General features: G+C 45.1%; 1 protein-coding gene across 13 annotated transcripts in view; it reads left to right on the top strand.

The window, feature by feature from the left end:
* The first annotated feature begins 1,251 nt into the window (after positions 1-1,251).
* ATXN2 (ataxin 2) overlaps positions 1,252-14,999 on the top strand; it is a 49,377-nt gene continuing 35,629 nt past the window's right edge. For 7 of the 13 annotated variants that reach the window (XM_014253810.2, XM_014253804.2, XM_014253806.2 and 4 more), the window contains exons 1-5: positions 1,252-1,403; positions 8,096-8,132; positions 9,724-9,783; positions 10,466-10,537; positions 10,759-10,909. In XM_014253810.2, the coding sequence (XP_014109285.2) occupies positions 1,291-1,403; positions 8,096-8,132; positions 9,724-9,783; positions 10,466-10,537; positions 10,759-10,909 (433 nt within the window). In that variant the 5' untranslated portion in view covers positions 1,252-1,290. The remainder of the gene's footprint in view (positions 1,404-8,095; positions 8,133-9,723; positions 9,784-10,465; positions 10,538-10,758; positions 10,910-14,999) is intronic. The other 6 variants (XM_005524564.3, XM_014253800.2, XM_088065259.1 and 3 more) reach the window with 1 other exon arrangement.

Below are 14,999 nucleotides of genomic sequence, written 5' to 3'. Positions count from 1 at the left end.
TGGGATTTCTAGAGCATTTCTATGAATAGATTAAACTCTGAGCATTTCGAGTAACCATGGCTATAAATCAATTTAGCTCTTGGTTTTCCAAGTTGCATCTGCTCTTACTAATCCTGTATGTGCATTTTTTAAATTTTTTTTTAATTTTTTTTTTAATAGGACAGACCAGGCTTTATTTTTGTGTATGGGTTTTGGTTTGGTGAAATTCCCACTCTGCACCAAGCAGGTTCCACACACAGCCACTGCACCCTGGATTTCTGCAGGGAGCCTGGTGATGGTGGACAGGTAACATGGAGTGAGGGGAGAAGCGGCATCTCGAGCTTAAATATTTTATCCATCAGCGCAACGCAAATTTAGATTTCTTTACTACGAGGGGAAACCCTGACTGCTCCGAAATCTGTAAGATGGAGGGGCACTGCAGGGAAAGCAGCCATCCTCCGGCCCCATCTTGCTTTCCCCCAGGAGCAGGGATGTGTTTGGCAGCGACGGCTCGGGATCTCTGCGGATCAGGGCAGCAGCCGCTCCGCAGCTCGGCAGGGCCTCGCGTCCTCCACCGGCCTTTCGCAGCCGGCCGGCACTCGGCCATTTTTCCTCCATTTCGTTGTCTCTCGACGCTTGGTTTCTTTTGAACGATGTGCTGCGGTCCGAGCCCGCCGCCCTCCCACTGCCGCTCGCTGGGGCCCGGGGAGGGGCGAGCGCGGCCGGGCCCCACCAGGCCGCGGCCTGCGGGCCCGCAGCGCGGGGAGCGGTGCCCGCGGGGACCGGCGGGGCCGACCCGCCCGGTGTCACCGGCGGGCGCGGAGGGGACTGAGCGGGCGAGGGGACTCCCCCGACCCTGCCGGGGCCTCAGGGCGGGGCCGGGCGGGCGCCGCCGCCGTCCCGCGCCGCCGCCGCCTCACGTGTCCCCCCCTCCCTCCCCGCCCCTTCACCCGCCGCAGCACCGCCGCCGCGCCCTCCGACTTCCCGTAAAGAGTCCGCGCCGCCGCCCGCCCCTCGCCCGCCGCCGCAGCCCCGCCGCGCCCCGCCGGCCCCGCGGGGGTGCCCCGAGCCCGCGGGTGTGGCCGCCGCGCCCCCCGGCCCCGCCGCTGCCCTCGCCCCGCGGCGCGGCCCGGCCGCCGCCCGCCCCCCCCCCCGGATCCCTCCGCGCCGCGCTCCCCTCCCTCCCCCCCCCCCCCCCTGTTTGGGAGGAACCCGCCCGGCCCGCGGCGCCCCGGCCCCGCCAGCGCAGCGCGGACCGGCCGAGCGCACCCAGCCCGGCGCGACCCCCGGCGCTCTCCCTCCCTCCTCGCCATGTCCCTCAAGCAAGCGGCGGCGGCGGCGCAGCCCGCCGGCAACAACCGCAAGCCCCCCGGCGGCGGCGGCCCCGGCCTCCCGTCAGCCGCGGGGAGGCAGAACATGGGCAGGTGGGTGCGCAGTGCCGCGAGACCGGCCCCGGTTCCGGCCCCGGGCCCGGCGCGGGCGCCGCCCGCCCGCCCCCGCCGCCCCCCCGCCCTCGCCCCGCACCGGCCTCCATGGGCGGCGGCGGCAGCGGCCGGGGAGGGGGGGCGCGGGGCCCGCAGCATGGCGGGGCCGGGGCGGGGGCCGCGATGGCGGCGGGCGCGGCGCTCGCGGCCCCGCCGAGGGGGTTCCGCAGTGCCGGGGCGAGGCCGGGCCGCGGCCGGTGCCCTTCAGGCGCGGGGAGGGCACGGCGCCGAGGCTCCATTTCGGCCCCCCGCGGGGCCCGGGGCGGGGGGCGCCGCTTCCCCCGGGCCGACGTGACCCGCCTGCTGAGGAGGGAGCGGGGGGAGCGGGGGGCGCGGGCCGCACGTGTCGGGGCCGGCGCGGGAAGGGCCGCGAGCGATGGCGGCGGGGCCGGGGGGCGGCCCGGGCGGGGAAGGGGGCGGCGATCCGGCCCCGCGATGGCGGCGCAGCGCCCTCGGCTCACCCGAGGTGGGGTGGGGAGGGGGGGGGGTGGGGTGTGGGGTGTGTGTGTGGGGGGGGGAGGGAATTTTTTAAAATTTTATTTTAATATCTAGGGATCGTTATTTTTTTTTTTTTTAACGATATATGTGTATGTGTATTCTTTAGCGGTTTTATTTTTATTTTACTTATTTATTTATTTATTTTTTAAAAAATAATGGAAATCGCAATAAAATTCTCGCGGGAAGGCGGGCCGCGCCGCGCCGCTGGATGGTGGCTCCAAGCGCGGCCTCGCTTTCTCCCAGATTTTTGGGGCAGGAATCTTGCAGAGGCTGAGCCCTCTCCTCGCCTCCCCCCACCCCACGCTCGCTGCCTCTGGAAGACTGATCCTGCTCTCAGATCATTAGCCACGCAAAATCCACTCATGTTTTTTCCCTTTCTTCCCCTCAAATAATAAACTCTGTAGTGCTGTGAATTTTTCCGGGGCTGTGGGGGGTCATAACAAACGATGAGAGCAGGATGGTAACAGTTCTGAAGGTCACAGTCACTCAGAGCAGTTTCATTTTGAGTTTTATTCATCTTCCTCTTCAACTGGACGTTTATTCCCACTCGGTTTTGTGCACTGGCAATAAAACAGAATTTACAGTGGTCCCATTGTTGGACATCACTGGAAATAGGGTTTTACTTTGTTCCCAACCAGTGGGACTGGAAGCGGAAGAGCTTTGGAAGGGTTGAAAAGGACAAAATAAATAACAACAACAATACCTCAGGAGCTCAGAGCACCGATTTAATAGTTTTTACATATGGCATTAGGTGGGACATCATATTTACTGGGCTCTGTCCCTGCCAACACACAGTGGCACTGTAGAGGTTAACGTGAAGGGCAACAAAACCTCCAGCTTATTTTTTGAAATTCAGCCTGATGGCAAGTGCTTGCCCCCATAGATTTGGGCATGTGAGCTTCAAATTCTCCAAAGTTCAAGAATAAAACCACTGGATTTCTCCTACCAGTGTTGCCTTTCTGGTTCTGTTGGATCAATTCCACTTCAGAACTCCTTGGGGAGCTCTGGTGGGGCTGCTGAACAACTGACATGTTCCCTCAGAGGTGTTCATGCTCTTTCTTACTTAATTTTTCAAGTTATTTCTGAATGGATGGTCTGTAAAATCAGTCCCAGGCCTGCTGGAGCCCCATGGAACACCTTCAGAGATCTTCCTCTATAGCTGTCCTTGGTCTTTTGGGGAGTGCAAATTCAAAAATGGTTCATGCTGTAAATCTGGCCATGTGAATGAAAAGCTCAGTGGCTTTTCTGTTCAGAAAAACAAAAATTCAGGTGGTCTGCATCTTGCTATCAATTTGATGTGTTATATTCTTCAATAAAAACTTAAACATCTCCAGTTTATGCCAAGCTTTCTGCCCAGCAGTTTGTCCCCCTCCAGCACTAACATTCCCATGGAGAAAAAAAATGTTACTTTTCATGGCTAAGTTGCTCTTGAAAGCTTAGTTTGGGCAGAAAACTCATTGATAATTAACTGTCCTGGGCCTAATTTTCTGCTGTGGGCTTGTTACTGGAAGAATTGGGCTGAGCACTTGTCCTTCTACCTCTGATCACGAGGGAAGGGTCAGCTCTGCTCACTGCCTTGGTCTCCATGGGTTCATCCTGCTGCACATCTGTATTTCAGGTTAGAAAAGGTAAAATCCCGTGTCAACAACCAAGGCATTCCAGTGTTTTTTTACTACACTATTAATTGCTTTTAGACAAAGGGAAAAAATCAGAAATGAAGGCATCCTTGAAGGTGTTTGTGATAATAAAGAAGGATTAATACCTTTGTTATAAAGAGGCCCCGAGTGAAATGCTGTTTGTTTAATGTGCACTATGGCAGATGGGCTTGGGCTGCAGGGGAGATGCCAATAGCACAGCGCGCTGTAATTAGGGAAAATGTAGACTTGGTTCACAAACTTGCTCACTGTGCTGTCAGAACATTATCTAACATCTACTTTCTGTGTTTGAGTGGAGTTTTGCTGTTATGCAAGCACAGGAGGGTTAGCTGTCCTCTAGCTGCAAGTTACATCTATCTCAGCTCTCCTCCATCTCTTCATCCTTTTTTTGTTGTTAGTTTTTCCTCATTGTTGTTTTATCTGAAGGCAAAACACCTCAGAGTCAGGGTTTGGATGTTTCTTGTCTTGCTACAATTGTGGCAGAAGGGATTTTTCATTTTGGTAACTTGCTTGCCTAACTGGGCTTGGGAGTCCTGTAAGAATACACCGAGTTACTGTCCTTTAAAAATAGCTTTTTTCCTATCAAAAAGCTAAAACCGAAACCACCTTGTGGTTCAGTCTCAAAAGCAAATGACACCACCTTCTTGCCTCCATGTATTTTCCTTCTTCCTTGACATCCCTTTCTTGAGAGCCTAACTGAAGGCTTTAGGGTGGTGACCATCCTGTTCAGATGGAGGGAAGGGAATGCTGAGTGCCAAGGTGCTGGAATTTAAGGGCAGTGACTGTTCTGGAGGTCTGATCACACGTGCCAGTCAGAGATTTTCCAGCTGGTTCTGACATCTTTGTGTGGGTTTTAGTGCAACTGTGCTAAACTGCTGAGCAGAATGACTGGTTAACCTGCAGGTCTCTTATCACTGTAAATGCACTTTTGGTGGTGTTACATCCCTGGTTTTGAGTAACTTTTAATATAACAACTGATTCGTGGCAATGCCTGTGAAGGTTCTTCAATGACTAAGCCCATCAACAGGTTCCAGATGTGCACTGGGCCAGACTTGGGTCAGGTTGTTGCACATCCAGATGGGGTAGAGGCTGTCACCCGGTGTGGAGATACAAGTTGACATTACTGGTGTCAGTACTGGGGGAAAAAAATGCAGAAAATAAAGCTGCAGGTCTTCTTGCATAATCTTCATTTGACATCTTCGATTCATTTGACTTTATAGAGCCAAACACCGCACTGAAATAAAACTTTGCACTTCAGATTTCTCCCTGAGAAGAAAAGCTTTGCCAGCTCTCTGCACTAAAGTTCTTTAGAGTACCCTGTAAATTTGTTTTCCAAGCTGCAACAATGTCAGTCAGTGCTCCAGAAACATCCATTCACCCTCTTTAAATTCAGGTCTTTGTCACTGCATTTTCTCTCCAGACATTAATTGCAGTGTGGCTGCATTTATTTCTTAGTTTCAAAGTGAAGATGCTGCTGGAGAGAAAACTGGAGACTTTCTTTCCCATCCAGGAGCGACTTTGTTTCCCTTGCATTAACTGGGAAAACACAAATGCGTGACCTTGTTTTGCTTATACAAACACTCTGCTTGGCATGTAAACATTAAAGAGGGAGGTGAGGGATGCTGAGGAAATACTCATAAAAATAGAAAAAAATGTGCAAGTTGCTGCTGGGAAAAAACATTTATAGTGCAGCTTTTGGGCCTTGATGGAGACTTTGCCTCTTGGGATGTAACTGCTGGACCCAAGGAGTCGGCGCTAAGTTGAATTGCTCAGTCGTTACTTTGTCCTGAGTTCGGGACTTTGCTACCCCAAAGCAAATGGTTTCCAGCTTGGATTTTGCCAGGCTGTCCTGTCTTCACCCAGGTTTACCTTTAACCACAGATCTGCAATGCATAATGAATTATTTTTTTTATTTTTTTTTTTCCATATTTACCCTAATGTAAACGGGGTTTTAGGTAGCAGTGCCAAATTGCTATGGAGTTTTCCTAGCAATTCTTAGATTCCCCCCACCTCCATTTCTTTGTTTTACTCTCCTGTTCCAAATGATGTTAAACATCTGGCAAAACCCATCCACCTTTGTCTTTTGTAAAGGTTCTGAGTTTTTTGGGATTTTTTTCAGATGTATCAAATGATAGTTTGAATTTGAGTTTTCACCTATTGGAATATGAAACTCAAGTTGATGGCCTCGGTTTTAGCAGAAGATACATTTTTGGTTAAATTGTTGCTTGGTAAGAATGATAAATTATTTTTTTTTTCATCTTGGTGAATGTGGGATTTTTGTTTGGTTTTTTTTTTTTCTCCAATGGTTTGTGATTAGCAGTTGTAGTTGGAAAACAAGAGATTTATAAAGAGACCTGATAGATAACAGAATTTCTGCTTTAGTTCTTGGCTGATGTAGAGTTTGGCACTTCTTGCTGATGTGGATGTGCACAATCAGTTTGTTTCTTGAAGAAGTGTGGGTAGGAACAGTAATTTTGGAAATGTGGTAAGAGATGGAAAATCCAGAATTCTTGGGTTGATGCTTAGAGGGAATACTTCAAACTTTCTGCCCAGTCTAGCAACCTAGTTATTTCAGGTCTAAGAATACTTGGTCAGTAAAAATGGGAGTGGTTTCTCTTGCAAAGACACAAAACTCTTTCACTTGATCTATAGCTGATGGAGGAAGGAGGATCTTCTAAAATCTATGAGAGCAGCAGATGGAACTGGTAAAATTGATTGACTTTGGCCAAGTTCTGTGGGTGACCATGATGGTCACATTTTTGATTGTAGTAGAAGGACAAATCAAACTGGGCTGTGCCTCTTATGTGGGGGTTCCACATCTGGTGAAATGACTTTCAGAAAGATGAGGGTCTGAATATGATGCAAAAATGCTGTTCCAAGTTCACAAGGCTTCAATTCTCTTGGAGGCCATTTAACAAATGTCAGATTTGGTAAATGGTGAGATTTGCTCCAGAGCAAGCCTGGTATTGTGAAGCTGCCCTACGGAAAGTTAAGACTGATGAGTAGTTAAATAAAGAATATTTGCATTAGAGCTTTTTTTTTGGTGAGATTAGCACTCTGTAATATCCTGAAATTGCCTGCTGGGTAAATCTGCAGTTCTGCCATCAGGCAATGCCCTCAGCATGTGTGATGCTCTGACACCACAGTCATGTTGCAGAAGCTTGTTGGAAATTAGTCAGGTGATAGTTTAGTGGCTTTTCATTTTTTCCTCATTAAAGCCTTTCAGGGCTCTCTGATGGCTTTGCTTATTTCGGCAGAATTTATTGAAGGGTTATTTCTGTTCACTGAGAGAAGTTCCTTTGGTTTTTTTGACTACCTTGGGAGCTCTCTTTTAGAAGGGCCTGTTACTTTGGGGGGGTAGGTTGTATTCAGCCCCAGCTTGGTGTTTTTAAAAGCATTTGAATGCAGTTGGCATCTAATGAAGGTGTTCAGGAGCTCTGAGCAGCCTGCTCTAGGGGAAGGTGTCCCTGCCCATGAGGTGAGGATGGATCTTTAAGGTCCTTTCCAACCCCAGCCATTCCATGGTTTTGTGCCATCCAGTTGGATTTAGATTCCAGTGTTGTTTAGATAACACCAGGCATGATTCTTCAGGTGTCTTTATTGAAATGGTTGTGTGTCAGTAAGGTGAGTCTATTTAAAAAATTGAGGTTTTTTTTAATAGAACAGGAGATTTATTTTTGCCTCACATTACAGTGAGCGCTCCTGAAGTCATAACACAAATCTAAATCACTATGAGGAGTATTTGAAACTAGGACTTCTCAGTACAAGGGAGGCACTTAGAATTAAAATACACCAGTGGAGTTGAAGAATTGGAGCTGTTGGGGACTTTTTTAACTGCAGGGATGCTTTGGGGCTGGGGTGGAGGGCACAGACTGACCCTTCTTAGTGTGCAGAGTGTTCTGAGCATCCCCAGGGGTCCTGAGTGCTACACAGTGACAGATTGGCATTAGGAAGAGCTGGTGTTTTTGGGGCAGTGGACAGCATTATTGTGTTTGCAGCGTTGTGAGAGCATTTAGCAATGAGCTGTGTAGGTAGAGCCTCACAGTCAGGGCTCCTCTGAGGCAGGGTCACTTGTTTGGGTGACACTGTGACAACATCTGGAGCCTCCTGGCTCAAGGAAGGGACCGTCTGCTGTAGAGAGCTTGAGCCTGATCTGGGTCCTGCTTTTGTGTGCCATAGACTTTTGGAATTTGCTTTAGTCACAGGATTGTTCTTTTATTCTTACTCTCATTTTATAAGCTTAGTATTTTCTTAATTTTGTCCTTTAATTTATCTTCTGCCTGCTGATGGCACTTGGTAGGTCAGCAGGTTGGAGATAAACCCAGTGGGTCCTTGTCAGGCTCTGCTCTCTGGGAATGCTGGTTTTCCCAACCCTGTTCTCAACCCTAAATTAAGATGGGTTTGGAATTCTTGCTTGGTAGGAAATACAGCAGTTTCAGCAGTTCTTTAATCATATCCAATGTGTGTGTTTAATTCCAGAGGCCGCAGCAGTGGCAAAGGACCACCTCAGCCTACGGTAAGTTTGTGGTTTCTCTTCTTTGTGCCAGTGCAGAGCAGAAAGAAACAACTTAAAAGAATGGCAGATACTGGAATATTCTTTCCCATTTTTTTTCTTGGGATACCATGGTGGGTGGATACTTTAGAGTGAGATACAATTTTCTAAAGAGTAGCATCTCACCTTCACTTAAGTCTCCTAGGAGGGTGAAGGGGGGAAAGTTCACTTAAACTTTTGACTGCACTAATATGAATATTCTGCATTTTCTTGCAATTACAGCTGTAAATGTAAATAACATTTAGCTTAAGGCATTTTGAATTAGTTTCTATCTGAAAATTCTAACATTGGCTTCTCCCTTAAACAGATGACAGTAAGGCAGCATTTAATGAAATAAAAATAACTACTTTGTTTAGCTTTACTCTAAAATTGCTGAATTATTCTCAGCAGCTCCAATGTGCAGCTTTAGTTGTTCTCATGGGTGTGTATTATTGGAGTCTAGATGTGGCTTGACTTGCAGAACATCATTTTATCAGAGCTAAATAAATGGATCTCAATTGAAAGAGAGAATCTTTGAACTTCACTAATCAAATATTTGTCAATTTGTTGCTGGCCTGGTTTTTAAAGATGCCTATTTTTGGGGAATGGAGCAGAAGCAGGAAGATCTAAAAGGGCTGCAGTTTGCTTACATAAATGTTTATTGAAGATACCAAGACACTGGAGGAAAACTAAAGAAGCTTTGAGGAAAACTGGTGGGAAAGGTCATAGGCAAACACTAAACATCCCCAGATTTTGGTCTGTATGTGCTGTGCACTGAGTGCTGAGCACAGGAGTGTCCCTAAATTTGTTTCAGCTCAGGAAAGTGGCTGACAGTTAAAAATATGTTGTCAGTTCAAAAACTCAGAGTATAGTGAGATCCCAAGAGCTCTTTTTAGCATCTCTTACAAACACAAAGAGATACCAAAGATATTGCAACAAAACACCTGCACTGAGGTGAATGTGTCCTCCAGCAGCCTGGGGACACCTGCCCAGCTCTCCCAGCCAGGATTGCAGGTCCTGGTGCTGCACTGAGTTACTTTGGACTAAATTAATGACAGGGTTTGTGGCAACTTAGCACTCCACGATTTAGCTCCTGTTAATGTGTGTAATCAGGGCTGGGAGATGAAAGGATGAGGTTGAGCAGGCCTGAAAACACCTTTTTGCTTCTGCAGCACTGCAAGTGCCTTATTCTCTTGATGGTTCTTAAACCAGCAGGGCTTTTTTTTGTTTAAAAACAAAGCCCTGCTGACATCCCTCAGATCTGTGCATATCAGCTGCACCCAGCCAGCCAGAGAATTTCCTTAATGGAGAGACATTAGGGGCTCTCCTGGGATTTTTAGCTTGTTTGGGAAGGTGTTAGATCTTTAACTGGTCAGAGAAAAATCAGGAGCCCTCTGAAAATCTCCCCTGGCATGTTTAATATTAATATGCAATAATAAACATTCCATGTATCTTGCCTGAGTAAGATTTTTGCCCAAGGTTTCTGTGATTTTTCAGTGTACTGATGAAAGCCTGGGTTGGGTGTTCTGGCTTTTGGAATTTCTTCAGTGTTCATGACGGCTTTCTTATTTTTCAGATTTCCTTTGATGGCATCTATGCAAACATGAGAATGGTTCACATACTCACATCAGTTGTTGTAAGTCTTCATATTTGGAAGAATATTCCTATAGTGACAGGGAATTGTTAACTAATCCACCAATTGTAATATAAAGATGTGAATATTAAACTTTAAACACTTTTTGCCAAGGTTGAGCTTTAAAGGATCATAGAATTTTTAGGAAAGGTTTAACTCTAATTTGCAGATTTCTTAGGTGGACTGGTTGCATTTTGAATTTCCTGCCTTTAGAGAGGTTCTGGATAAATAAAATGAGTCTGTGTGCAGGGATCAGAAACCTTTCTCCCAAGATTTTAAGGGAAGCCCTGACATGGCAGAATGAAGTAAGATAGAGTGTCCCACATCTGCTCAAGGCCAGGATAAGCTTTTATCCTTATTTGTACCCACACAGACACAGATTTGGGGTTTGCACAAAACCTGATTTGTGTGTTTTCACTGGTCAAGAGTCTTGAGAGAACCAAATATTCTCCAGTGAGCATCTTAAACCCCTTCATAACTGTCCATACACACCCAGCTGTTTGAATTTGCAGAGCACAGCAGTGTATTTATAAATGGGCAGATGCTGAATGAGGAGATTTGGCTAAAAACTGAGCTGTATTTTTACACTTTGGACTTATGTAAAGAACAAATGTTTAAGAAAATCACTGTAATGTTATTTGTCATGTTGGTAGAGAGTTATGTTTTCATTTTTCTTCCATTCTAGGGATCCAAATGTGAAGTACAGGTGAAAAATGGTGGTATATATGAAGGAGTTTTTAAAACCTACAGTCCTAAGGTAATTTTTTACAGTTTGACTCTTCCCTATCATGAAAAATCCTAATACCACATAACCAACATTTGATTAAAATTTGAATATTTACCGTGAATTATTTTTACTGTTCATGCCTAGATTTACACAAACAGATTGTAAATACCTAGTTTTTGCAAATATGGGAAAATTTTGGGTGGGGGATGACTGTGCAGTAAAGCAGTGCCTTGTGTTTGTATTTCCCACAGTGTGATTTAGTGGTTGATGCTGCTCATCGTAAAACTGCAGAATCCAGTTTGGGGCCAAAACGGGAGGACATCCTAGAGAGTATCTTGTTCAAGTCTTCAGACTTTGTTATGGTGCATTTTAAGGATATGGATACCAATTATGCCAGAAGAGGTATATTTGTTTTAATTTTTTAATTTTTTTTTTTATGTTTTAAGATTACAATTCAAGGTCTTTCAAAGTAGATCCTTTAGGATCCAAATATTGAAGTTCATATTTAGATTCGTAATTCTTAAAGAATGCAAAACTTCAGCACCTCCTGCAATCAGAAATTTATAAATTTCAAAAAAAAAATAGTAATTTTTACTAGTTGGTTTGGTGGCTGGAAAGCAAAGCTTTAGTGGTTTTACAGAATATTTTATAGATTCTATGGGAGGTAGACACATTTTTTGTAAATGTCTTTCTAAAATTCTATGTTAAGTGTTATACAAGAATCACTGAATACAGAAACTCTTTGGAAAAAGATTATTTCTCAGAGTTGAGATATATAGAGTCTATACTGAGGTAACTTCTGTGTCTAAACATGCATTCATAGAAATATTCTATAAATACTCCTGCAAACAAAGCTGATTTTTTTTAAAATTCTCTATTTATGTTTTAATTTCTCCTTTACATCTTTTAGACCTGTAGGTAAAGCTCTTCAAAGTACAGAGAGGTGACAGACAAGTCTTAAATTCTTGAAGACATTGAAACTGCTCAAATTAAACAATTTTGCAGGCAGTCTTCATACTTCTAATGTCTGACCTCAAAGCCCATTATTATTTTTCTGGATCCTAAGTGCTCCTGAGTCAGTTGTATTCCTTTGCAGATTTCTCTGTTTTTTTGGGCAGCAAATCTCCAGAGTCTTTATGTTTAATGTTGCTGATTTGCTGGGATAAGGAATAAAAGGAAATCCACAGGTTTTTATGGCATGGGGTGAAATTGTCTCTGTATACATTTACAGGTTGATTAAGAGCTGTCACAGCAGCTCAGTGGTTATTGGAACACAGGTTTTATTCCCATTAGCAGGGACTTAGAGATGTGTAGGGACCTGAGGACATTTAATGAGAATTTCTCTCTTCACCTTGTGTTTTGTTCTTGCCTGATTTAAAGCTACAGAATGAGAGGTTTGTTGTTTCAAGGAATTTTTGCTTTTCCCAGATGATGATGCATAATGTCAGAGCAAATGCAGCATTGAAATGCAGATAAGTTCCAGGTTCTGGATGGGACTGGGAATTTAAATTACATGCGAGCTGTTTTGTAATGGGTTTGGTATGAACATCACTTTAATGTAAATGCAAACTGGGCTCTCCCTCACCCAATCTTTATAGATTTTCAGCAGACTGAATAAGGAATATACTACTGCTTCTAGGAATAATTGCTCAATGGACATTTTCTAAAAGAAAATGACTGTTTCAGGTTGAGCAGTCCCTCAGTTCACTTTATTAGGTGGAATGACTGAGTCTAAATCTCTTAAATACTGGAGAGCTGAAATAAAGCCATAAAGACTTGGAGCAAGATAAACTGGAAGGCTGCAGAACTTGATAACTCAGGGTGGGTGAATTAATCTGCTTTCCATTTTGTCTCAAAAATACATTATCTGGAAATGACACTTGAAAGTGTAACCCAGTCTCTGATCACACCTCCAAATTAGAGCAATGAGGGGCTTTCTGCTTCCTCAGAAATTAAACAAGCAAGGATTCAAAAGGCTGGAAGTTTATGAATGTGCATGGAGGAACTGCTGGCCTTTTTTTCATGTAAATAAACCCAGATCTTCGTGGTGCTGGATGATTTAGAGTGGAAGCTGACTCTGAACTCCTGCCTGAGGACTTGGTGCTCCTTGTTTTGGGAATTGTCTCTGCTTGGTGCTCTGGTTACACTTACTAAGGAACAGAGACTTTTAAATTGTCTAACACTCAGAAGTCTTTTGCTTTCACAGACAAATAAGGAGAATTTGGAAATACTTGGTGGAAAGGCTTTAAAATCATAGTCAAATAAAAGGGCTTTTCACGAGCTCTCCTTTGGGAGGCTTACCTGGAGTGGGGATGTTGAGGTCTGATGATCCTTGTGGTCCTTTCCAACTCAGAATATTCTGTGCTCTGTGTAGTTTCTAACCCTGTAAGAGGCTTCTAGACTGTTGTGGAGCCCTTTAACTAAATAAATTTCTGCAGAAGATACTGTTTGGAAAATTTTAATGCATCCTGGTCTCCCAATTCAGTATAAATATCTGTGGATTTTATTCTGGCATTTATTCCCTGCTGGGCTGGAGGACTGTGGGAAAATGGACTCCTGGCTGTGGGTTTGGATCTTCTGCTCCACCCTCAGGTTTGGGTAGCAGAGATGTTCTCTGGCTTATGAAAAAGGGACTGGAAGAGGAATGGGAAAGAGCAGCAGCTGAGGAGAAAGGGAATGGGATGGAGTCTCCTTTCAGAAGAAGGAAAATAGAGTTGTGTGTGAAAAGCCTCTGCCAGAGCCTGCCAGGCAGCTGCCAGTGCTATCACAGCCCTGCAGCTTTGGTGCAGGGAGCTGATAACCCAGCCAGAGAGTTCAGGGGAGGGAACACCAGTGCAGGCCTGGGGGGTGGAACTGGGAGCAGCACACGTGGGTTGGTGCCAAGCATGACACTGCACCTTCAGAGGCACCCATGGAGAAAGCCTGGGGTCTGCCCAGATTGTGGAAATTGGGAGGGTTGGGAGAAAAATTGGTAGGTCTGTGCAGAGAAGGGTGTTGTGGCTGTGAATGTTCAAAAAATCGATGTGTCTCTGCTTGCTGGGCTCTTATTTGCAGCTCTGTCAGTCTGCACAGACCTTGCAGCTCCTGCAGGCTCTTGTTTGGCTTCCAGAGGAATGGGAGGGAGTCACCTGAGGGTCTCTCTCTGTGGAATTGTGGTTTGCTGCAGTACAGGCAGGCTGATGAATGAAACATACACTGGGAAACTCAGGTGAAGCTGTATTACACCCATCATCCCCCTTTCAGACTGTTCTGTCTGCTTTTAAAGAGGGGCTGACACTGATTTCTCTTTGTGCAGTGGAAATCAGCTGCTAAAAACCCACTCTCACTTCTGGCTGAAATCCTTGGCTGTACATTAATATTATCACATCTTTCTGCTTCACCTTTGAGTGCTGAGATCTTGCTGCTGCTGTGTGATTTGGGCTCCTGATTGATGCAGGAGGTTCTGTTTCTCCTGATTCTACACAAGAAGTGTTTCCTGGAGCCCTGAGCACTGATCAGTCCACAGAGCTGGTTTGATGGGATTCAGATTTCAGTAAGGCTTTGGAGTTGCCTTCTTGGCTTCTCTTTAAAGACAAGACAATTCAAACATCATAACTTACTGGTAAAGTAAAAGACTTCTTCAATGTTTTTATTGTTTTTTGGCATGCTGAGGAAAATCCTACAAATCCAATGAAAAGAAAGGCAGAAGAGAATTGGCTATTTAAGTTTTTCCTTGAATTAGCTCTGAAAGTGGCATCCTTCCAGAGAAAGTGTTGCAAGGGGAATAGCAGAAGGCATCTTATGAACAAAGGAAGGAAATGTTGGCTCTGCAGAGCCGGTGGTAACTGGTTTTAATGTTTCAAATCAGTAGTAAGTAGTTACAAAACAAATCAGAGTTTACTGTTGAAACCTTTAAGGCGAAATCTCAGTTTTCTTTGACTTGATCAAAGCTTCAGTGAGTGGCATCAGCACCTTTGGCACGTAACACTGATTGGTTTAATGGCATTTCAGCTGCAGACTGGCACTTAATTGCACATTTGTGCTCTTCACCAAAATCTGTTTGTGAAAACAAGCATGTTAGATATTGAAATTAATTAAACCCGGACTCTTAATTGCTCTGTTCTGGCACTTTGTTCTTTAACTCATTTAGTACCACACACTTGAAGAATTTGCCCCAGCTGAGTTTTTCGCAGAATGTGCCTTTTTAATTTGTCTTAATGTGAATTTCCATTGCATAGAGTTCTCCTTGGGATTTTTTTCCATTTATGAACAATGATTTCATCATTTTTTTACCAGGTTTTAAAAATGAGGTCTTTGATACCCAAAGATTTCCTCTGCTTAGAAAATGTCACCTTAAGCAGATACAGAGGCATTGGGGGCTAATTGAGTGTTACAGCCTCAGCCCCTTGTTTCCATTTGATCTTTACCTCAGGTTTTGCCGTGTAGAAAAGGCATTGATTAAAAATTTGGCCTTGTCAAGGTGTCATGTGAATTGCTCACTCAACAGCTCAGA

Source organism: Pseudopodoces humilis, chromosome 20, assembly GCF_049639895.1.
Source record: "Pseudopodoces humilis isolate 2021_Gansu_Grassland_sample_001 chromosome 20, ASM4963989v1, whole genome shotgun sequence".
NCBI classification, from domain to species: domain Eukaryota; kingdom Metazoa; phylum Chordata; class Aves; order Passeriformes; family Paridae; genus Pseudopodoces; species Pseudopodoces humilis.
This window is presented reverse-complemented; position numbering and strand designations above follow the sequence as displayed.